This window comes from Lithobates pipiens, unplaced genomic scaffold (assembly GCF_037356315.1).
Source record: "Lithobates pipiens isolate NorthernLeopardFrog02 unplaced genomic scaffold, aLitPip1_a1.2 Scaffold_8, whole genome shotgun sequence".
Taxonomy (NCBI): domain Eukaryota; kingdom Metazoa; phylum Chordata; class Amphibia; order Anura; family Ranidae; genus Lithobates; species Lithobates pipiens.
Window position 1 is genome coordinate 136885479 of NW_027507903.1, and position 23154 is coordinate 136908632.

General features: G+C 42.5%; 1 protein-coding gene across 8 annotated transcripts in view; it reads left to right on the top strand.

The window, feature by feature from the left end:
- AHCYL2 (adenosylhomocysteinase like 2) overlaps positions 1-23154 on the top strand; it is a 164357-nt gene that overhangs the window by 80962 nt on the left and 60241 nt on the right. The window contains exons 1-4 of one of the 8 annotated variants that reach the window (XM_077472938.1): positions 6522-6778; positions 14625-14736; positions 20132-20275; positions 21478-21578. In XM_077472938.1, the coding sequence (XP_077329064.1) occupies positions 6722-6778; positions 14625-14736; positions 20132-20275; positions 21478-21578 (414 nt within the window). In that variant the 5' untranslated portion in view covers positions 6522-6721. Of the gene's footprint in view, positions 1-6521; positions 6779-14624; positions 14737-20131; positions 20276-21477; positions 21579-23154 lie in introns of those variants that run through there. The other 7 variants (XM_077472940.1, XM_077472939.1, XM_077472941.1 and 4 more) reach the window with 7 other exon arrangements.

A 23154-nucleotide genomic window follows, 5' to 3' on the forward strand; every position in this document is an offset into this window, starting at 1 on the left:
GGGCACATGAAAGTAAAGAAAATTTATAAATTTTGGGTGGTCCCGGGACAGTAAAGCTGCATTCACTGTTGAATTGCAGGTATATTTGCCAGGAATCTGCCCGTGATTTGAAAGCGCCAATGTCTGACAAATTGTGGGACTCGCATTTGAGATGGCATTCATTCGAATGGCACCTAAAATCGCGGTGTGGGTGTGGCGCTTTAAATCATACTGCAATGGCGATAACCGCATTGCGGGAAGCATGTCGCTCAAAAAAAGGTTCAGGATCTACTTTTGGGGCGACATGCTTCCCGCGATTGCAGCACAGTTTATGGAGCGATGATCGTGGCTGACCCACACAGTGATTGTAGGTGTCATTCAAATGAATGGCATCTCAAATGTGAGTCCCGCGATTATTTATTTATTCTCACCGGCGCATTCAAACCACAGGCAGATTCGCTGAAACGCTGATGTGTAAATGCAGCCTTTACAGAGGGGACACAGATGCCAAGGGAAACTAAAGCCCCATACACACTATCGGATTTTCTGCAGATTTGTTCCTTCAGATTTAACAAAACCATGTAGTGCAAGGGCCTGCCTGATTGCATACAAATTGAAACTCCTAAGATTTGTTCTCATATATGGTTTTGGTAAATCTGAAGGAAAAAAATCTGCAGAAAATCTGATAGTGTGTATGGGGCTTAAGGTTATAACTTTTTTGCCTACTTTAACAGCCCTGTTATATTCTAAGTGTTTAACTATTAGCCATTGGGGTATTCAGTAGCGGAAACACTTGTAGAAGGTTTGCTTTTATTTGAATTGAGATGTAGACACAATTTCACTATTTCATTTTCTAGAATATATGCAGTCATTGCTGTACTTGTATACTGCATCCAGTAGGTGGTAGTATTTGTTGCATTGTCTGTTGGGTAGCACAGTAAAAAAAAATGACCCACAAGACATAATTGCTGGTTCTTTGTTCCGATTTAGTGTTTCAGCATTCGTGGCTTTTTTTTTTTTTTTCCAGTGTGAAAGCTGGTCTTGATGAATGTAGTTAGGCTGAAGTAACATCGTGATCCATGTGACGTCTCCTTGCTGAAGATTTATACTTTTTTTTTTTTTTTTGAGTGAATAAATGGAATTTATGAGCTGGGGCGAGTTTGACAATAGAATAATCTCCTTGTGTAAAGTGCACCCATGCCCAGACTAGGGACAGCTGCTGAAGTGGCCTCCCAGTGGCTCCTCAGAAGTTGTGGAAGGTGACAGAGGACCAGAGTGATGTCGTCACTTCTGGTCCAAGGTCGATGTAAACAATAATTTTTTCTTTTTTTTTCTTTAACCACCTCAATACAGAGCGCTTACACTCCCTTCCTGCCCAAGCCAACTTTCAGTGCTATCGCTGTTTAAATGACAATTGTCGTCATGCTACACCGTACCCAAACAGAATTTTTATCAGCTTGTTCCCACAAATAGAGCTTTCGTTTGGTATTTGATCACCTCCGAGTTTATGTTTTGCTAAACAAAGACCTAACATTTTGGGGGAAAAATAAATTAATTCTTGTTTGTTATAAAATTTTGTAAATTGGTAAGTTTTCGCCTTCACTGATGGGCATTGAAAAGGTGGCACTGATATGGGGCACTGGGTACTTATGGGTGCCACTGTGACGCATTGGGCATGGACACTGGCATTTACCTGGTGGTCCTGGGTAGGCATCCGAGGGGGGGGGTGGATGCACAGATAAACAATTAGCACAGACCCCCCCCCCCCCCCCAATGACGTCCACCCAGAATGAGAGCCTTGATGGTGGGCAGGAAGTGGTTAAAAGCCAAATATAATTTTTTTTGGGGGATCTTTTGAAGGTAAGAGATTTGAGGTCTCTTTAACCCCCCAGATCCCTCCATGAAGAGGACCTGTCATGCTTAGAACTATTACAAGGGATGCTTACATTCCTTGTGATAAGAATAAAAAAAACTTAAATCCATGTAGTGTAAATCAGAAAAGCACCCCCATCCCTCTGATCGCGCACAGAACCAAGCGTATATGTAAATGGGGTTTGCGCCACAGGTGCAGTATCGCCGCAAATATTGAACTGTAAAAGTGTTGCCTATGGAGATAAGGGCCGGTTCACACTGCAGGCGAGGCGACTCCGACTTGCCTCGCCGTGACCTGCCGCGACCTCAGCGGCAACTTGCAGATGACTTCTGTATAGAAGTCAATGCAAGTCGCCCCGAGGTCGCCCAAAAGTAGTACAGGAACCTTTTTTCTGAGTCGGAGCGACTCGAGTCGCTCCTCTGAGCGGTTCCATTGTACAGAACGGGGGCGACTTGCGAGGCGAGTCGTGTCGCCTCGCATCGCCCGCTGTGTGAACCGGCTCTTAAGTACCATCGTTTGTTGCTATTCCACGAGTGTGTGTGCGCAATTTTAAAGCATGGCATGTCGGACATATATTTTTAGAATTCATTCAAATGTGCCCCCCCAAAAAAATTGCGTTTGAAAAACCATTGTGGAAATACCATGTGACATAAAAAAAAGTTGCAATGATCACCATTTTATTTCCTAGGGTCTCTGCTAAAGAAAAAGATAATGGGCTTAAACTTGTAAACACAAAGTATCAGAAAAGGCTTGGTTGGCAAGTGGTTAAAATATTTAATTATTCCATGGAAAGTCTGCTATGTTATTCAGTCACTTGTTTGTCTTCTGGTACTGGTTTCAGTAATTCTGCTCCTCACAGCCTTGGATGGCCACATCTTTATGACCTTGCAGGTATATAAATTTTTACATGGTTTTATTTGCTTTTTATGTAAGGGTTCGAGTGTCTACATGCTGAGAACATTTTGTTGTCTGCTCGTAATGTGTATTTCCTGAACTTACAGTCGCCACATATCAGGACTGGTAATCTAGAATATAAAACATTTTGTTCTTGGGTTTAAATGTTAATGAAGGATAGACGGTCGCCACAAACTATTTTAAGAGTCTGGCTTTAAAAAAAAATTTTTATTTTTTTTTATATATATAGCCAAACTTCCCAATCTCAGACAAATGTTAAAGTGGAGTTCTGCCAAAAAAAATCAAGTCAGCAGCTACAAATACTGCAGCTGCTGACTTTTTAAAACAGACACTTGCCTGTCCAGGGCACTTGCGATGTCCTCACCCAAAGCCGACCTGTCCTCCAGCATCTTCAGTAAGGGAATCGGAAAGTGAAGCCTTGCGGCTTCCCAGCCTGGTTCCCTACTGCACATGCATGAGTCGCGCTGCGCATCCTGACTTGTCCCTGCTGTCTTCTGGGACTTGTGTATCTCCCAGAAGACAGTGTAGGGGGGGGGGGGTGTTGGGGGGTGGACATGGCATAGATTGCTGCAGATCCTGTGGTCCATTTATCACCGTAAGTGGGAGCAGATACCTGGATTAGACGCCGGGGGGGGGGTGGGACTGGATAAGCGGAAGTTAAATTTTTGGGTGGTACTCCAAAGTAGAAGTTCAGCCTAAAACTACAATCTCCAAATCTACTTGCAGCCCATATCTAGCCCTCTAAAGCAAAAATCACCATACATACATTTTTCTGAAGCTGGTCCGGGCCCACACTGAGCTGTTAGCGACGGCCTCTCTGTGTGTAGGCAAATACAGAAGAGGCAGCGGGCAATGGAAGCCCCATAGTAAGTCTATGGGTGGCGGCACTTCCCAACCGTTGTCGGCTGTCTCCTGCAGAGCCTTCCTCCGCTGGCGACTGGCTCAGCTTCAGCAAAGCAGATTTTAGTTTTAGACTCAACTTCCACTTTAAACTAGTTTTAGCGATGTTTCGATTAGTGTTTAGAGTTGTATTAAACCCAAAAGTGTAATCAATATATTCCCAAAACTATTGGGACGCCTGACTTTACATAAACTTTAATGACATCCCAGTCTAAAGCTTCGTACACTCAAATGGATTTTCATCAGGGAATTATGTGACAGACTGCTTAAAATCCGACCGTTGGTATGCTCCTTCAGACAATTGTTCAACTTCCTGCCAACAAATGTTGGGTGGCAGGCTATTAAATTTTCAGCGGACAACGGTCTGTCAGATTTTCGTATTGCCTGTACACAAGTCCTTCACACGAGTCCAGAGTACAAACATGCATGCTCAGAATCTATGCTAACCAAACACGACAATAGCAGAAGGTGCTCAAGAGCTGAAATTCCACGTAGTATGTCACTATATGTTTTGTTGGCTGACATTTGTGTGCCGTTAATATGCAAGACAAGTTCCTGGCACACGCCCCTTCGGACAAAAGTCTAACGCTCTGTTGGCCAACAATCCGATCGTGTGTGGCTTTAGTCCATGTGGTTCAATATTGAGTTGGCCCACCCTTTGCAGCTATAGCAGCTTCCACACTTCTGGGAAGGCTGTCCACAAGGTTTGGGCCTGTCTCCACCCCAAATTCGCTCATCCATGTCTTTATGGACTTTGTGCACTGGTGTGCAGTCATGTTTTAACAGGAAGTGCCCATCCCCAAACTGTTTCCACAAGGTAGGGAACATGAAATTGTCCAAAATGTCTTGTGCTGATGCCTTTAAGAGTTCCCACACCATAATTCCCCCTCCACCAAATGATTTTGACCAGTGCACAAAGCAAGGTCTATAAAGACATGTATGAATGAGTTTTGGGTGAAGGAACTTGACTGGCCAGCACAGTCATGACCTCAACCCAATAGAACACCTTTGGGATGAATTTGAGTGGAGATTGCGAGTCAGGCCCTATCAGTGCCTGACCACACAAATACGCTTCTAGAAGAATGGTCAAACATTCCCATAGACACACTCCTAAACCTTGTGGACAGCCTTCCCAGAAGAGTTCAAGCTGTTATAGCTGCAAAAGGTGGACCAACTCAATATTGAACCATACAGACTAAGACTGGGATGCCATTAAAGTTCCTGTTGTGTGTAAAGGCAGGTGTCCCAATATTTAAACAAATTGACTCCAAACTCGGATAACACTTTTGTGTTTTTTTTTTTTTGTTTGTTCCTTTTTGGGATAAAGATGAAAACTGATTTGTTGTAAGTGAAATGTGATTGAGACGTGGCTTGGTTAGAGTCCAGGCCGAGATTACCACTCCATTCATTGCAGTAGGACAGTGATGGCGAACCTTGGCACTCCAGATGTTTTGGAACTACATTTCCCATGATGCTCATGCACTCTGCTGTGTAGTGAAGCATCATGGGAAATGTAGTTCCAAAACATCTGGGGTGCCAAGGTTCGCCATCACTGCAGTAGGACATCATAAATGTGACTTCCAGGGGTTACCCTTCCTTTCTAGTACATTGCCTCCTTGAAGTGAAAATAAACTTTGCTTAAAAAAAAAAAAATATATATATATATATATATATAATCTATATCCGCCCCAAGAGGAAAATGGCCTAATGTGCTAGTATGCACTTGTCAAAGTCCTCCAGTGTTGTGCTTTCAGTCTTTGGGAGTTTCCATCTTTTCGTCCCTTCCTTCCGGGTTGCTTGAATGGCTGAGCACAGTGTCCCTCCTGTGCATGCGCCTCCGGAGTCACTTCATCATGGAACGCAGCGGGGAAGGAAAATGTACTGAGTTGCGCACGCACAGCTTTGCTTAAGTTACTGTGGACAGGAAGGGGGGGGGGAGAAGCATTTGACAATAGAGACCAATAGGGTCATAAACAATACCGGTCAGCAATTTTTTTTTTTATACTTTTAAGCTGGTTATACAGTAGGTTTTCAAATGAATGTTCATATGAAAAGTCTTGTCAGTACATTCGCTGACATGACGAAGGATGTTCAAAAGTACCTCAAAAACAAACATTTGCTTTTAACATTTTTGCTTTTGAAATGAGGTGGACTTTTCTGAACAAAAACCATATTCTGTTAGGAATTCAAGAATTTACCATCTTGCTCCTTAGAATTTTCTAATCACTCCAGCTGAAATGAACATTGGTTTGACCCCCAGAAAAGACTGGAAAAATCACATTTTCTTGAAACTAAAGTTTTTGGAGGTAATTCCACTAATGTATGGCAAGCTTTCATTGCACAGTGGGGAATATTAAAGCCCTGTGCATGCAGAATCTGGTGTAGCCATGGTGGCCAATGGTCTAATTACGGTATCTCAGCTTGTTAGGCTTTTGCCATAAAACCTGGAAGCTGGTTTCCATGCAGAATTGCACCAAATGTTGCACAGTCCAACTTTAGTAAATTGCCCCCTATGTGTGTTCCTGCCTACATGATCACCTCTAGCATAACAGAAGCAATTAGCAAAGTTTACTAGAATTTATTTGATCATGATTAAATACCGCTGTCAAGTAGCGTTACAGGAGAAAAGGAGGGGCAGTGTGCAGCACTATAAATTTACCTTGGTCAGGTCTTGTGTTGACCTTGATTAAAATTGACTTGTATAGCCGGGATCTGAATGAGTCATTGTTTAAGAGTATTGACATTACAAAGTGCAGATACCACCAATAGTACATGGGGAATGCAAGATAGTACTTAGGAAAGGAGGGGCCTGATAGATTTCCTATGTCAGAGAAAGCATCCTATTACAGAGTGCTACTGGACTGTGGAAGATTAGCCGACTCTTGAATCTGTGCATAGTTGAGTTTTTGTGCACAGTTGGAGAGCAGGGGGAGGCTGAATCTCTTAAGCTTCTAGAGAGGCTGGTATTGGATTTATCAGAGCTCTCTGCTGAGCACACAGCTTTCCCAAACACTCTTCATCACTTTGAGAAGGAGCTGCAGTTACACAGGTGAAATGGAGAGATCAGAAAGCACGCAAGATACCGCTGCCTTCAACATGCCCGACTGGATGGTAAGGATAGAACCCTGCCCACTCTCCAGTATTCTAATGACTCACTCCTTGTTCATTGAGAGCTTTATTAATTGCTGTGCCTCGTCAATTTGCCTCAGGGGAAAAGTTAAATTCTCAAGTTTTTTTTTTTTTTTTTTTGTTTTTTTTCCTTGATTTGTTAGAATAATAGAAATGTAAATTACTTTTTTACTTTTCTTGTTTGAAAAAGATTGTAAAGATCATGGCATGACAAGCTTTTACCCTCATAGGTATGTTTGTAGAATGAGGGTTATGCTAATATAGACACTTAATGCAGTTTTCAATAATACAGAAATACAAAGTTGGGTATAATTTTGTTTGTGTAGTGTCTGAATTTCCTAAATGGTAAAGGTGTTTGGACCAAACTCAAGTCCTCATGCTGAAAGGCAAAGTTGGGCGTTGGGACACGCATCAATAATTGACGTTGTTTCTGCTTGAATACATAAAAAAAAACATTGTACCACTGACATACATTAATCTTTGTTAGATAGTGGTGTTATTGTGTACTTTGAGAGAATGGAACCACAGTGTACATAACCTTGGGGTTTCACAGGTGACTGCGTCTAGAACTGTGCTTTTCTTTCCAGCTTTGCCACACAGTTGTGATCTCCATTTTCTAACAGTTCTACACTTTACCCGATATGTAAATTTTATCCCCAACACCTTTTGTTTTGTTTTTTTTTTGTTTTAAGGTCCTGCTCCTGTTTGCAATCTGTAGGTTTAGATTGCCGTACAAATGTTGCATAGTACTAGGGCTGCAACTATTTTCATAATCGATTAATCGGCTGATTTATTTTTTCGATGAATCAGATAGAATCATAAAAAAAAGTAATATGCAATTTTTCCATTTATTTAAAAGTAATGAAAAAAACTGAGTGTTGCACTCAAACTGCAGAATAAAACGCCAATGATGGGGTACTATTCCTCCATGCGACACACATGGGGCAGAGAGATTCACCCACAAAGTATGGTGAATGTCAGATTCCCTGCTTTATTCACATAAGTATGTGTATATATAAAGAGAATAGACACAACTCCCCCCCCCCCCCCCCCTCCTTTATTCCATAGAAAGTATAAGTTGAGGACAATATATAAAAAAAATAAGAATTATAAATATTTATGTATAAAATATAGAAAAAACTGAAAAGGGAGAGACGTGCATGTGTGTTTTTTTTATTTTTGTACGTACGTCGTCCCCCCCCCCCCCCCCCCCAGTACAGATGACCCATTCCTCCCCTCACATGGTGTCACTGCCCCACCTCCTCTCAGTGCTCCCCTCTGGTGTCCCGGGTTCTCTCACGCCTTCATGGTGACAGCGGCTCCCCCTCTGTGTACCGGATGGTGTGGGGCAGAGTTTCTCAGTCCTGGTTCACCCCACCCCCTCCTCTCTCTTGCTCTTCCTCTCTGAGGTAAGCTCTGTATCTCAGCTGGCTGGTGCCCCTCCTCCGGACCAGCCACACGTGACCCAGCCGACTCCTTCGAATGACGTGAAGTGCACACCAAAGCTGGGGGATGGATGCACACATGTGCAGAGCGCACCCTCCCGTCACAGCAGCGCTGGAAAGCAGCCTAGCAAGGGCTTGTTGCGCCTGCGCTTTGCGGCAGGCCTATCGGAAGGCTGCAGGGTAGAGGGGGAGGAGGAGCAGAAGGCGCAGGCGCATTGCTTTCGAGACGTCGGCTGGGTGGAGAATGCGAGTGGACGTGGCGCATGCGTAGGACACAGGAGGATACACAGGATTCTAACGGAGGAAGGTGTGGACCAACTAATCGATAATGAAAATCGTTGACATCACCAAGGATGCCCAACACCAGCTATGTCATCCTAGACCACCAGGGATGCCAGTCAGTGCCTACAATGGGCATCACTGATTGGCATGCATTATTGTTTGGCACTGATTGGCATCCATCTGTACAACACTTTACACTACAATGCCGCCTATCAGTGCCACGTCATTGGTGCCCATCAGTGCTGCCTTATTATTGCCCGTCACTGCAGCCCCATCAGTGAAGGAGAAAATGTACTTATTTACAAGGTTGGGTAACTGAAACAAAAAAATTTATTTTTAATTTTCTGTGTTTTTTTATTTTTATTTAGCAGAAAATAAAAATCCCAGAGGCGATCAAATACCACCAAAAGAAAGCTCTATTTGTGGGAACAAAATGATAAAAAATGTAGTTTGGGTACAGTGTAGTATGACCGTGCAATTGTCATTCAAAGTGCTACAGCGCTGAAAGCTCAAAATTCGTCTGGGCAGGGAGGTGTATAAGTGCCCTGTATTGAAGTGGTTAACTTTGCAGGATGACAAAAAAGTGGTGACAAGTTCTTCTCTGTGCCAAAAGGATAAATAGAACTCATGAAGTCTAAACTTTGAGAATGGCTTGTCCTCGGCCTTCTGTTCACAGGTGCCATTGTGTGGAAGGTGGAGGAGGCCAAGCATTCAGAAGAATCCTGGCCTTTTAATAAGGTCATGTAGGGTGTTCTGTGCTTTCCATTCCTCATTTTGTAGGCCTAGAAATGCAGGTTGGGGTGAATATGCATATTTTGTCAAGTTATTTTGCTGGTTGGATCTGAAGTGACTTTTTGTAACTAAAATTCATGATTTTTTCTGGTTAAATCACATGAGATGCTTCCAGCTCAGCTCCTGTTACTGCAAAATACCAAGCAAAGTAATACTAGTAATTTCTGTCAGCACTAGGTTGATAACCTACACTATATAAATAAAAGTATGTGGACACTTGACTAAAGCCCCTTTTTATTTTTCAACTTTCTTCATTTCAAAAGGTGTTAAATATTTTGTTTTAAAACCGTGGGCCTCAATATTTTGTTGGCCTCTGTGTGCTGCTACAATATATCGGGGGCTCTTCGGGGAAGGCTTTCAACAAAATGAAGTGTGTAGGTATTGGCATTCAACCAAGAGGATTTGGGAGGTCCAGGACAGGTATTGATGTTGGTTTCGAAGACTTGGCACACATTTTGCGTTTTTCAGTTTATCCCAGCTGTGTTCAATAGGCTTCAGGCCAGGACTCTATGCAGGCCACTTGAGTTCCAACTCGTCAGACTGTCTTGATTGCCCTGGCTTACTACAGTAGGGTAAATTGTTCTGAAACAGCCTTCCCAAACCTGTTGCCATAACGCTGCAAGCACACAATTGTTTATATCTTTATTGGCATTAGCAGTACTGTGTAGTAGAAACCCCTAAACTTGTACAACTGATAGTCCAGCCAGCTAGGTGAAATGTTCTACCCTTTGGCATCCACAGCCAGTACTGCACTCCATTGTAGGCCTAAAATAACATGGGATGGGGATATATAGATATAGATGTATCTATATCTCTATTGTGCTGTGCAAATATCTCAAGCCTCCATACAACCAATATGATTAATCTCTGTAATTTGCCTAATACGTTTATTTCCTGTTATCGGTACCCTCTAGTGGCTATAATGTAGTATTTTCCCAAATTGGGTATTTCAGGAAAATACTGCACTATGGCCACTTGATGGCGCTGACAATCTATTGAAAATAAATGTATTGAGCAATTTTACAGGATTAATCATGAGATTTGTGAGTGCTTGACATTTGCAAAGTGACTTTGTTTGTTTTGTTTTTTTTGTTTTTTTTTGTCATACCTGTGTGCCTATGGTCCATTTTCTGTAACCTGCTGTCTCTGTGAAGAAGTCCAGTCAGAAATATAGGAGTTTAGCGTTTTTATGTGAAGAAAATATAATTGTTTTAGGCCAGTTTTATTGTAAAGCACCAGCAAGCATGTCAGGGAAACAGATTATAGCCTTCAGATATGTTGCCAAGATACTAATCCATTTTTCTAAAAGGCTGTCTTTACGCCACATTCCCCCCATACTTTAAGGTACTGGAGGTAGGGTATAAAGTGATGAAAATACTTCTGTTAACACGACAGTTACTTTTTATTTAATTCTTTTTTGTTTGGCCAGTAGTCTTTGCAGCATGTGTTAATATGTCTTATCTTGACTTTGTTGCCAGATTTTGTATGCTTTTTATAGCCTCTATGCATGGATATAGAGGGGTCACTGTTAGATGTAAAGGCCCTCAACAGATTCAGGTTTTAGTAAGACCCCATTCACGTCTCGCAATTTGGAACCATGGGCAGATTCGCTGGGATTCCAAATTGCATGGCAACATGCATTTGGGTGCCATTATGCCTTACTGGCACCCAGAACACAATGCAAATCTGCCACGCACCAGGATTGCTCAGCTACTTGTGCTTTTCCAAAATCGGGTGAAAGGTGTTGCTGAAGAGGAGCAGAAGTTTTTCTGATGACAAATTAGGCCATCCCATTCAAGTGAATAGGCTGGCCCTATGCGACAAGTAAAGTAGAGTGAAAATTGCTTAACAAAATCACGTACCGGGAATGCTTGTTCCTTCTATGTCATGTGGACGGGGCCTGAGTACACTTTTTACAAAGCACTTATTTATGTTTGTTGCATTTGTTTTAACCATTTAATAATGAGCGAACTGAAAACTGCTACTAAGGCTCAGTTCACACTGCAGCGATGCAGGAACCCAGCAAATCCACTGCAGGGTCTCGTGGCAGTTCCCACTGCCCTATGTGAACTGCTGGCAGTGTCAATTGAAAGTTGACACCCCCAAATCAGTTTGTATATCGCAGTGCGAACTGTATTTTCGGACAGGAATCCTGCTGCGGACCAACAAAGGTCCTGTGCAAGTTTGGCCTGAATGCGATGCAAATTCAGCCATACGATCTGTTATATGTATGGCTGAAATCTCATCGCAGAGATCACATGTGATTTGCACTGCAATGCTAATCACATCCAATGTCTGACATCGCACCCGTGAGAACCAGCCCTAAAAGTAACACCAGAACATTCTTGGATATAAACCAGAAGGGAGACTGCTGTTGAAGAAACGGGCACCGATGCTGTATTGCAGATGCACATGGATGGCAGTGCAGAATGAGTTGGGTACTGTATACATGGCATGTGTTACATGACCACAGGCTCTAATGTTCACTACTTGGTAACCAGGCATGTGGCTTAGGTCATCAGCAATTATCTGATCCAGAGCTGGTTAATGGAGTGCAGTCAATATAAATGGTGGTATCACCCAGTGCTTCAAACTTACCTTCATGGATGACGCGTTAAGCTGGCCATGCATTATACAATTCTATTCCATTTACATTAGATTTACCTGTCAACTATGTAGTGCAAGGGCCTGCCTGATTAAATACAAATTGAGTGTATAGGTTTTACCTCATATTATATGGTTTTGGTAAATCTTAAAGTGGTTGTAAACCCTTACAAACCCCTTTGACCTACAGGTAAGCCTAGATTAAGGCTTACCTGTAGGTCCAAGAAATATCTCCTAAACCTACACGGTTTAGGAGATATTTGCCAAAATACAGGCACCGCTGTCTACGGCGCATGCGCCATAGACAGCGGCGCGCAGGCGCACTGAGCGCACCGCTGTCAACGGCGATATGCTGCGAGTGGCAGCTCCCGTGCGCATGCGTGGGACTGACATCGCGGCTTCGTCGAGTGACAGCGGTGGAGCAGCGAGACCCACGGAGAAGATGGATGTTCCGGACTACAGGGGACAGCGGTGACTTCGCTGGCTCTTGTGTCAGGTAAGTGACACATAATGGACTACTATGCGATGCACAGTAGTTCATTATGCTTTACCTTTGCAGGGAATCAAAGCGGAAGTAAACTCATCAGGGTTTACTTCCTCTTTAAGGAAAATTGTGCAAGAAAAGAAAAGTGTACAAGGTATGGCCAGCCTTAGTTTCCTTTTTATCAAGGAGATAAAATATATATTTCCCACTTTAGTCTGAGCTGATGGGTTTTCTTTTGTTCAACCCAATAGGTGCACCAGGCTTAAAGCAGAGTTCCACCCAAGTGCACTTTAAGTGCAGGTGACCCTTTGGGGTGTCATTTTTTTTTTTAGGGGAGGGGTGGATAACCCTCTCTTTAGTGGGATCCAGCTCCCACTTCTTCCCAGGCGCTGGAAGGAAGTTCACCCTCCCCCTCCCTCTTGGTAATCATCTGGGTCACGTCACAGGTCCCAAATGATTGCCTGGCCAGTCAGTGCACAGCGTGGCCCCTGTACTTAAATGCACAGCCATATTGTATTCTGTGAAGTGTTTAACAATGGTTGGCCTTGCAATACTAATGAAGTAAACATAAGTCTGTCAGATAATTGTAATGTTGGTACCAGTTTCACATTTATTTGACCTTTTTTAATTGAAGACACAATAGGTTAATCAGTGTATATGTACAACAGGCTGTAGATGGTCGTGTGTAAATCTTTGACTAGCTTCAGGCTTAACACATCAAAATGTGCCCAATTAACAAGGTAATTACAGACTGTTAAATACATAAAAATAAGCGGTTGATGTTTTGGCCTTGTTAGAACCATAGTTTAGAGGCCACTCTGTGTAATTGGCTATTAAACCACGCAAAGTAGCTGTAAATTCTGGAATGTCTCATTAACTTTAGGGGTGGGAGATCTACTCTTACCAAACATATCTGGCGAGATAGAACCAGAGCAGACAGGATGGGGGCATAAATACATGACTTGGCTTTACCCATACTCAGAGATGTCTGATAGCTGGTGGTCTATCGGTGGGCTGAGTAGCAAAAAGAAATACAACGTCAATGGAGAAATGGATAAATCTCAGGTGAGGTGAGGGCCTTATAGACTTGACATTACATAATTTTGGTTTTCCGTTTTTCAAGTGATCCTTGCGTTTTGCTAAACAATTCCTATAATATCTTTAAATAGTTTGGAACTGAGGTCACTAAACCATGTCCCAGCTTATGAATATAATGAATGCTCGGACTTTAAACATCTTCACACCATGTGCTTGGACAGTGGAAGGCTTCTTTCTAGCTGTTCTCTGGTTAACTGACTTTAGGTTTAATCTCGGAAAAAATACAAATTTGATTTTAGAAACTGTATTGCAAACCTTTTATTTTTTTATCTCGATTTTATGTAATGTTTAAATACATTTTTACAATTAAAACTTAGTTCTAGTGCTTCATTTGACACTCGAAAAACCCATAAAAATCCTTACAACTTTAAGCAGGTTTATGAACTTGGATACCTGAGATCATAAACCTGTAAAACACCCTGGTTTCTTCATATCACATTGTAGCAAAGGTGTCGGTGCCATCATTGATTTTTTTTTTCTTTTTTTGTTCTTATAGTTATCTAGATCGCAAACCCTATACAAAGGCAAATATTTAACATTAATAATCTTGTCCTTGAGAATTATATTGTTGGCAATAAATTCAAGTTTACCAGTTATCAATGCTTGAACCATTTTTGGTAATATTAAATTCAAGTTCACTTGTAATCCTTGATCAATTTTTTATATCGCTCATATTCTTAACTGAAAGTGAATTTGTAAAGATACTCCTGATCTGTTTTGCAGTTTTCCGTAACTTTTCCAACCTTAAACATTGTGTAATGCATATTTTGGTGCGTATTATTTTTTATTTTATTTTTAATAAGTTTATTTATAGATTTTTTTTGCCTTATGTAATGATTGGGGTCAGAAACACCCAACTGTGCAAGCCAATCGACCTCCTCTCCCCCAATGTTGGTGGGTGCAGATGACTTTACTACGCCTGCTCCCCTAACCTCCCCACCCCAGGATTTGAGGAAAGCTGATGAGATCCCAAATCTTAGTTGGTGGGAGTTGAACCAGCGACCCTTTTTACTGCTAGGCAAGAGTGCTACCCACTACGCCACACTGCCGCCCATTAATTTTAAACTCTGAGATGAACTGCAGTCAATTCGCTTGTTCTAGTATTTCTTTGTTTTTTTCGCAGCAGATCCAGTTTGCAGACCAGAAGCGGGAGTTTAATAAACGTCCCACAAAGATCGGTCGTCGCTCCTTGTCTCGTTCTATATCGCAGTCCTCAACCGATAGCTACAGCTCTGGTAAGTACTGGCTCAGAATCCTCTCTGGAACTGTTTTCTTATTTGGTGTTCAGGATAGTGCATACTGGAACCTTGGCAAAAAAAATAAAAAAATCAGTCTTCTGTTCTGCTTATAAAAGATTTACTTTGAGCTATGCAGTTTCAGAATACAGCCGTCGTAAACTGATACTGCCTATCTCCTTATTACTGGATAAGTGTACAGCATGAGGGAAGTTTACAAGGCTTTTGCCTGTAGGAGAGGGCAAAAATGGAGTGAGCCAGTTTTTTTACAATTGGCCATAGTACAAATGTCACTATTGCAGAACTTCAGGCTAAGTTTGCCATTTTTAGGCTTTGTGCACACTGCTGCTGGTAAACGGACATTTAGGAGCAGTTGGGTGTTTTTTTTCTCAGCTTCCCTTTAACTCTCCTCTTATCAGTACATTGTACACAGGGATGTTTTATAGTAATTTCTAGGCAGTTGAGTTTAGAAGGATTTTTGGAAAGCAAAAAAATTTGAAACGGCAAATGTCTGTAAAAGCTTGTAAACGCGGTAACTCGCGTTAAGCCACCTTTCGTTTACATGGGGTATTTTAATGTCAATTTCTGAATCTTTGAGGAAAAAAATTTGTAAAATTTAAGTTGTGAAACATCCCGTGTACATTAAGCCTTAGGATCACTTAATTTTCTTTACTATTACAATTTAATTCATGCTGAAGAGTACATCCAATGCTGCAGCTATTAAAGCTGTGGCTCTCATATGCAGAAGCAGTATCGTTTATCCGCCTCTCCTCTTGACCAGTCACAGAATGCCTTGTATTTTGTGAATGATTCAGTAGTATGTCACCTTTCGTTTCTGATCGTGGTTATGTCATGCATCACATGCTGGGGATGACCATTTATTTTCAAAAGTGGAAAATTTTAGAAGTATGGCTGTTTTTTGTATCATGTTTGCCTAGGTGGATGCAGCATCTGTCCCCCCACCAGCTCTAAAACTGATAACTGTGCAATCAAACATCGCTGATTGTTTGGTTCTCAGAGCTCTGTGAGTGGAGAGCTGATGACGGTCAGTCATCGGCTCTCTGCTCTACCGCCCCAATGCTCACTGGAGTGCTGGGCTGTGGAGGGGGGGGGGGGCTCAAGCTCACTGAGCCAACTGCTTCAGCCTGCTGTCAGCTGAAAACGGTCACAGAAGTTCAGAACTGACTGAAACAAGCTTTGGCTATACTTCTCCTTTAAACTTATTTTGAGACCAACAGTAATTGACGTTATTTACAGTTCTCATTAAACTTTTTTTGCAGACAGTTCCTGTGTAGCACCTATAGTACAGCTTGTAAATAGCCGGATTATTTAGCAACTGAATTGTTCGCAAAGCTGGGCTATTCTGGCAGTTTTAACCTGTAATCCAATTGGCTGTCACTTTAACTATTAATAATAATGGGCTGCTGTAATAGTAGCTGCTACTAGCCAGAGAGATGCTAGATGCCATGTCATCTTTGGCCTGGTTTTTCATATGGCATTACGTTTATGTGGTGATCCTATTTAGAGGCGAATTATGGGGTGTACATAAACATGCTGCAACATTCATATCACTGCAGCTATCAAGCTCTAAGACCCCTTTCACGTTGCCAGTTTTTTTCAGGTGCCACAGAGCCTGAAAAAAGTGGCTCCTTTCATTCCAGTGTGAAAGCCTGAGGGCTTTCGTACTGGAGTGGTGCGCTGGCATGGCGTCCCAAAGTCCTGCTAGCAGCTCCTTTGGAGCGGTGAACTCACCGCTCCTCCGCCCCTGCTCCCCATTGAAATGGGGCAGTGCTGCGATACTGCCCACAACGCCGCTCCGGCAGTGGTTTGCGGGCTGATTCAACCCCTTTTCAGCCGCTAAAACATCGCTAAAAATAGTGCCGCTTTACCGCCGACGTCCAGGGTGGCTCAAGGTGAAATCCGTCTAAGAGCTGACCAACTACATGACTGCTGACAAGTCGGCTCACAGCGTCCGTCTCTGCTCCTGCAGCACTTGCTGGAGTGCCAGGCTGGGGAGGGGATGGGCGTAGCTGCTGGCTGCCGGGCAGTAGTCCACTATCAGCTAACTCTGGGTAACCGGAGAACATTAGCAAATTTACTCCTGTGGCCAAAAAAGTGTGGCCAAAAAGGTTTGTTCATACTTCAGGTGTCCTTGACTTCATATTTGTCTCGGCCTGGAGATCATGTATATACTCTAACTTTTCTTATCCAGTTAGTAACAAACCTAAGTTGCTCTTTTGTCAGTTTGAAGAAAGAAAAGGCAACTTTTTCTCCCCTGAAATATAAACCTATCCTTTTTAATAACACAAATGGTAAGGTTTGCAGGGAAGAGGTTTAGAACATGATGCCAGTCACAAGATCTGCCTTTTTTTCTTTTTTTTTTTTTTTCTTGAGTGAAATCCAGTTTGAGCTGGCTGATCTTTTCCAAGTCTAGGCTTTCTCTCTTCATTCTCATGCAGATATTCTGTCAATGTCATTCCTTTTATTAAGCACAGATTTCTAGGGCTTTATGGTCACCGTGGGATTCTAGCCCAGAAAATGCCAGGCTCCTGTCTCTCAGGGATTTGCAGGTCAGGCTGTGCTGGACAGAGCCCTGCTGGGGGACTGGCCTTTGGGGAAATATTTCTGAACCATCTAATCCTTTGCCACTCTATTAACTTCTGCAAAGGTCTGCTGCCCTATGCTTCAGATCGGTCGTCTCTTCACCCTCTCTCCTATCGGTGTGTTATCCCATACTTCCATCCTGGTCATATGTATTTCGTGCTGCACTGGTTCCTTTGTATTTGCCTATAAAAAAAATTCTGGACAGGAGATTCAATGGGGTTTAGATTTAACAAAACTATATAATAGGAGGTCAAACCTAAAGGAAAATTGTACAATAAAATGTATGGGCAGCTTTACATTTGTACCCTTCTCAAAGTGCCAGCCTTCACAGATTTGTTACTTTTCCTATGTGTATATTTACCTAAAGTATTGGGACACTCAGTCCGTATGGTTCAATATTGAGTTGGCCCACCCATTGCAGCTATAACAGCTTCAAATCACCTGGGACGGCTGTCCACAAGGTTTAGGATTGTCTATGGGAATGTTTGACCATTCTTCCAGAAGCACATTTCTGAGGTCAGGCACACATGTGGATGAGAAGGTCTGGCTTGCAGTCTTCACTCTAATTCATCCCAAAGGTGTTCTGTCGGGTTTAGGTCAGGACTCTGTGCAGACCAGTCAAGTTTGTCCACCTCAAACTCTTTCATGTCTTTATGGACCTGGCTTTGTGCACTTGTCCAAATCATTTGGTGGAGGGGTGATTACGGTCAGGGATTGGGCTTGGCCCCTTAGTTCCAGTGAAGGGAACTCTTAAAGTGGTTCTAAAGGAGGAAGGTTTTTATCTTGATGCATTAAGATAAAAAACATCTGTGTGCAACAGCCCCCCCTAACACTTGAGCCCATCTCGATCCTGCAATGTTGCACGAAGACTCGGCTGGCAGGAACTCTCCCTCTTGATTGGCTGAGACAGCAGTGGAGTGTCATTGGTTCAAGTCAGTGAGCCAATGAAGGGAGAGGGTGCCGGGCCGCGGCTCAGTGTCTGCATGGACACAGACCAGTGGCTCGGCTCAGGTGCCCCCATAGTAAGCTGCCTGTAGTAGGTGTACTTGGCAGGATGGAGGGGCCAGGTGAGCTGAAGAGGGACCCGAGAAGAGGAGGCTCAGGGCTGCTCTGTGCAAAACCATTTCACACAGCCGGTAAATATAACATGTTGGTTATTTTTAAATGGATAAAAAAACTTTTAAGATGTCCGCATACCAAGACATTTTTTACAATTTCATGCTCCCACCTTTGTCGGAACAGTTTGAGGATGGTCCCTTCCTGCTTCAGCATGACTGAGCACAAAGCAAGGTCCATAAGGACATGGATGAGCAAGTTTGAGGTGGAGGAACTTGACTGGTCTGCACAGTCATAGCCTGGGAATTTGCAGGCATTATGGGGCACACAGCAGGAAACATTACAGTACTGATTTCCCTCTAGTCTCTTCTGGTGTACTGTTCACTGCTGACCCCTCCTGTCCATCTCCAGTCTATCATGTGATTTCACATACAAGCACCTGGTATGGACAGGAGGGGTGGAGATTCCTATGGGGAACCTGCACTGCTCTGCGTGCGTGGGATGCGACCTACCCATCAGCTGCCTGCAATTGACTGGTAGATCCCCAGTTGAGAAACCCTGCTATGGAAGACCAGTGTTGCGTTACATCTAATTCTGAGGTGTAGGTGGCCAGATAGAATTTGTCATATGTAAATGTGGAAACTACATTTATGTACTTTGAATCCAACATCTAAGGTTGTACCATTTTATTTTTATTTTTCTTCTTGATGTGTGCGCACATCATAAATGGTTAGAACGCTGTGGCATTCTGTGCTGCTTTTCCATGCTCTATCTTTTTCCAGGTTGACAGAGGAAAATTTAGAATACAGCTATCGTTAAAGCTGAGTTCCAGCCTTTAAAAAAAAAACACCTCCGTGATGGGTCGCATCTTGCATAATATATTCCGGCATATTTAGTTAATTAACAATTTTTTTTTTTTTTTTTTTTTTTTTTTTTTGTCAGGGGGCGACGGGGTAATTTCCCCATCTAAGTGAGCTCCCATCTTCAGTGTGGCAATCTGAAGCCCACTTGTAGGTTCTTCCAGGATTCCCGATCTTGTGCATGCGCATTAAGCACAGCGCGGTGGACTTGTATTGCAGAGGCTGCCCATTGACTCCTGGAATGTATAGGATACATCCCAGGAGCCAACAAGTGGCTGGATATGACTTACCAGGCCAAGACAGGTAAGATCTAGGGAACAAAAACATTCCAATGATGTATGACAATATGATCAGCAAAACGGAAGGGCAAACTTAAAAAATTGGGTGGAACTCCACTTTATCATAAGTAGTGATGTTTTAAACTGGCAGAAATCTTGTTGAAAGGTTTCTGATTGAGTCCAGAATTCATTATGCAGCGTCAGTAATAAGTTATTAAACATAAAACTGGGTAAACTATTTCAGTAGTTCATAGGTGTGACAGGGCAAACTTTGAGCAAAGCTCTGGTCTTGCCAGCTACCAGTTACCTTCATAATTTATTAGAAACCTAATTCAAGCATAAGCATTTCTTCTAACCAGTGTAAAATATGTATTTATTTTTTATGGCACATCCCTTTTAACTGGAATGAAATACAAGCTTGTGAGTATTGTTTTTTTTTTTTTTTTTTCCACCAGCATCTTTTTTTTTTTTTTTTTTTTTCTTTTTTTTTTTTACATATTTTAACAAACGTAATTGCGTTCTGTTCAGAAGCTTCTGAGCATGCTTTTAGAGGCAAAATACTGTTTTGCCTTTGCTTATTATATCCTCTTTCACTAGCTGCTTCCTACACAGACAGTTCAGACGATGAGACTTCACCGCGGGACAAGCAGCAGAAAAACTCCAAGGGCAGCAGTGACTTCTGTGTGAAGAACATCAAGCAGGCTGAATTTGGGCGGCGAGAGATCGAAATTGCAGAGCAGGGTAATGATATTCACATACGAATGTTAGCATTGATTTTTTGTGTGTTCCCACTGTTGCAATTTATCCATCCCTTCGTCTCTTTTGAAACCTCATATTTCTTGTGTTTGTGATGTTGATGTGAATAGAGAATAGTTTTGATATGCTCAAGCTAGTATTGCCACACGTATAGATTGTTCAGTATAAAGAGCTCTGCTTCCAGTCTTTAATTTTTTGTAAGGTTATTGGAAGTGTGGGAATAGAATATAAAGTTCACACGTGCATGCGTTTTTTGTAGTTTTTTTTTTTATTTTATTTTTTTGCTACATTGACAGGTTGCTTTGTATTCATTACACTTTAGTTGGCACTCAATGCATGTCTACAAGCCTAAAAATATTTTATTTTTTCAGCACTGTGGAGCAGGTGTTTGATTTAGCAGTGTACATGTGCTGCCATTAAAAATGGTAATATATGCAACGCACAAATGTGAAAGTATATGCTGCAATGCTTGTGCACTAGAGTGAATGCAACTTAAGGCCCCTTTCACATGTGCTCAGAGCTGGATTAACTCTTCATGGGAAGACTGGGCACAGATGACTTGACATCCTCTACTGTACCAGGTAGAAGCCTTCATAAAAAAAAAATCAGGTTAAGGGGTTAAACAGGAACAGTTTAATAAAAAACAAAAATATTTTACTTGACAAGGTTGCTTTAAACTGACTTAATTTGCAGACCAAAATGCATCCCTTTTGATCTGTAAATGAATAAACAGGACGACAGATAAGAACAGAGGTTCTCGAACTGGCGGCCCGCCAGCTGTTGCAAATCTACAAGTCCCGTCATGCTTGTTACTGTCAGCCTTGCAATGCCCCATGGGACTTGTAGTTTTGCAACAACTGGAGGGCCACCAGTTTGAGACCCCTGGATATGACGATGCAATGTTTATTTTTATCTGTCTTTCAGCGCTGAGCAAAGTTGTTGAACATTGTCGGTTGCTCAACACCCCCCCACATTTTAATCTTGCAGTTGTAATGCCTATCCAGATATCACAGGAGTGACTTTTTCACTACAATTCAGCCTAATTAGAATGTTGTAAATTCTGGTTTTGTGTGGCCACCTTGAGGAGTACGCAGTGCTGAGATCTTCTGTTCTATTATTTTGTATGAATTTTTTTTGGTTCCTGCTTACTGCTATGATATACACTTTATGCTATTTTGCTTTGTCAGAAATGCCCGCTCTGATGGCTTTACGCAAGAGAGCACAAGGAGAAAAACCATTGGCAGGAGCCAAGATTGTTGGTTGTACTCACATAACCGCACAGACTGCGGTAAGCATGTATTTTTAATTCCATGGAAAGAATTTCTATGTGTGTGTAATGTTTTCTTTTTAATATGAATTCTTGGGTGCCAGTGTTCTGGCAGATAGTGTCCTGCCATCGTATAGTGGCCGCATGCGCAGTACGGGGCAGAAGAAGCTTCGGAAAATCTCGAAGCTGAACGGCGCCTGCGCTGTGAGTGGAGGTGATGGCTGCACCATCCAAGCGGACATAGGGTTGTGAAAATTATACGGCCCCTCGCGGGCGAGCTTCGCTCGCCACGCTTCGGGCTTGTCCTCGCTGCTTGGCTCTTTTTTATTCCTACTCTATGTCCGCTTGGATGGTGGGGCTAGAACCTGGACTCAGTGCACAGGCACCGTTCATCCTCGGCTATTTTCGGAATCTGTGTTGTGTACTGTGCATGCCCAGTACACAGCGGACACTATCCGATGGGACACTGGGGTTAAACGCTTAAATGGAATATTACTGGGTAGTAGTGCAGATGGGTATTTCCCGTAGCGATCACTTGCATTGTGGTGTTTTGCTAGATGTAGCCCATACATTGGGTCACATTTGTCTTTTTGTTTTTGCTAGTGTCCTTGGGTAATGGTCAACCTCTCTAGTGAGAAGTTTTCTGCCCTTTTAATTCTAATTATGTTGAAAGAACGAAGACTGAAATTTGATTGAAATCGCTTTTCACCCTGGCTGCAATGGTGCCACTTTAGCTATAGAATTGCAGCTGCCATATTAGTCAGCCCTTGTTTTATTCATTGAGGTTTAGTTCCTGATGTACCACCCCTTGACACCACCTCTGCGGCTACAGGGGGTAGAGGTTGGGGGCGGTAAATGTGCAACACCACTGCAGGGTTTACACCACCTCCCCCAACCACTAGTGTGACCAAGACCTAAAGGGGGAAATCCACTATTTTCTGAAGACATGTATGTATACGGATATGTGTGCTCTACACATGCTATTATGCGTAAAGTCTTTGGCTAGGAAACTGTTCCAAAAAGAGGGTGTGTGTGAACATTACTTAGATTTTATATTTAAAGTACTAAAGGCTTTTTTTTTTCTTTTTTTTTTTTTTGAAGAGTGAATGAAACCTCTATGAGCTCGTATTGCTGTCTGTGCCCCTGTTAAGGAGATTCACCCTTTTCAATTTGTCCTCTGTACGATTATCTTTGAAAGTAAATTCCAAGTTGCCCCAGAAAAGTAATAGGGGGAATCTTCCAATGGGGATACTAGTTCTGGTGGCCTGGAGGTCACCAAGAAATTCCCTTAATTTGCAGGGTTTTTCTCACTTTCTGTTTGGGTATGAGACATGAAGTGAAGGGAAAGCTTAACAATGAAACTGATTGGAAAAAAAGCCAACAGGGTTATATCTCTCCCCAAAGCAGGGACCTTTTTTCCCATAGTTCTATTTTTAGCCTAGGTTCACTTTGCAGCGACTTAATATATCAAATCAGCGGCTATTACCTGCAATGGCACTGTCCGAATCGGTGCAAAGCTTTGCGTCGCTGCACTGGTTCCCAAAAATCGTTTCTGTACTACTTTTGGCGACTTCGGGGTGCGATTTGTATAGACATC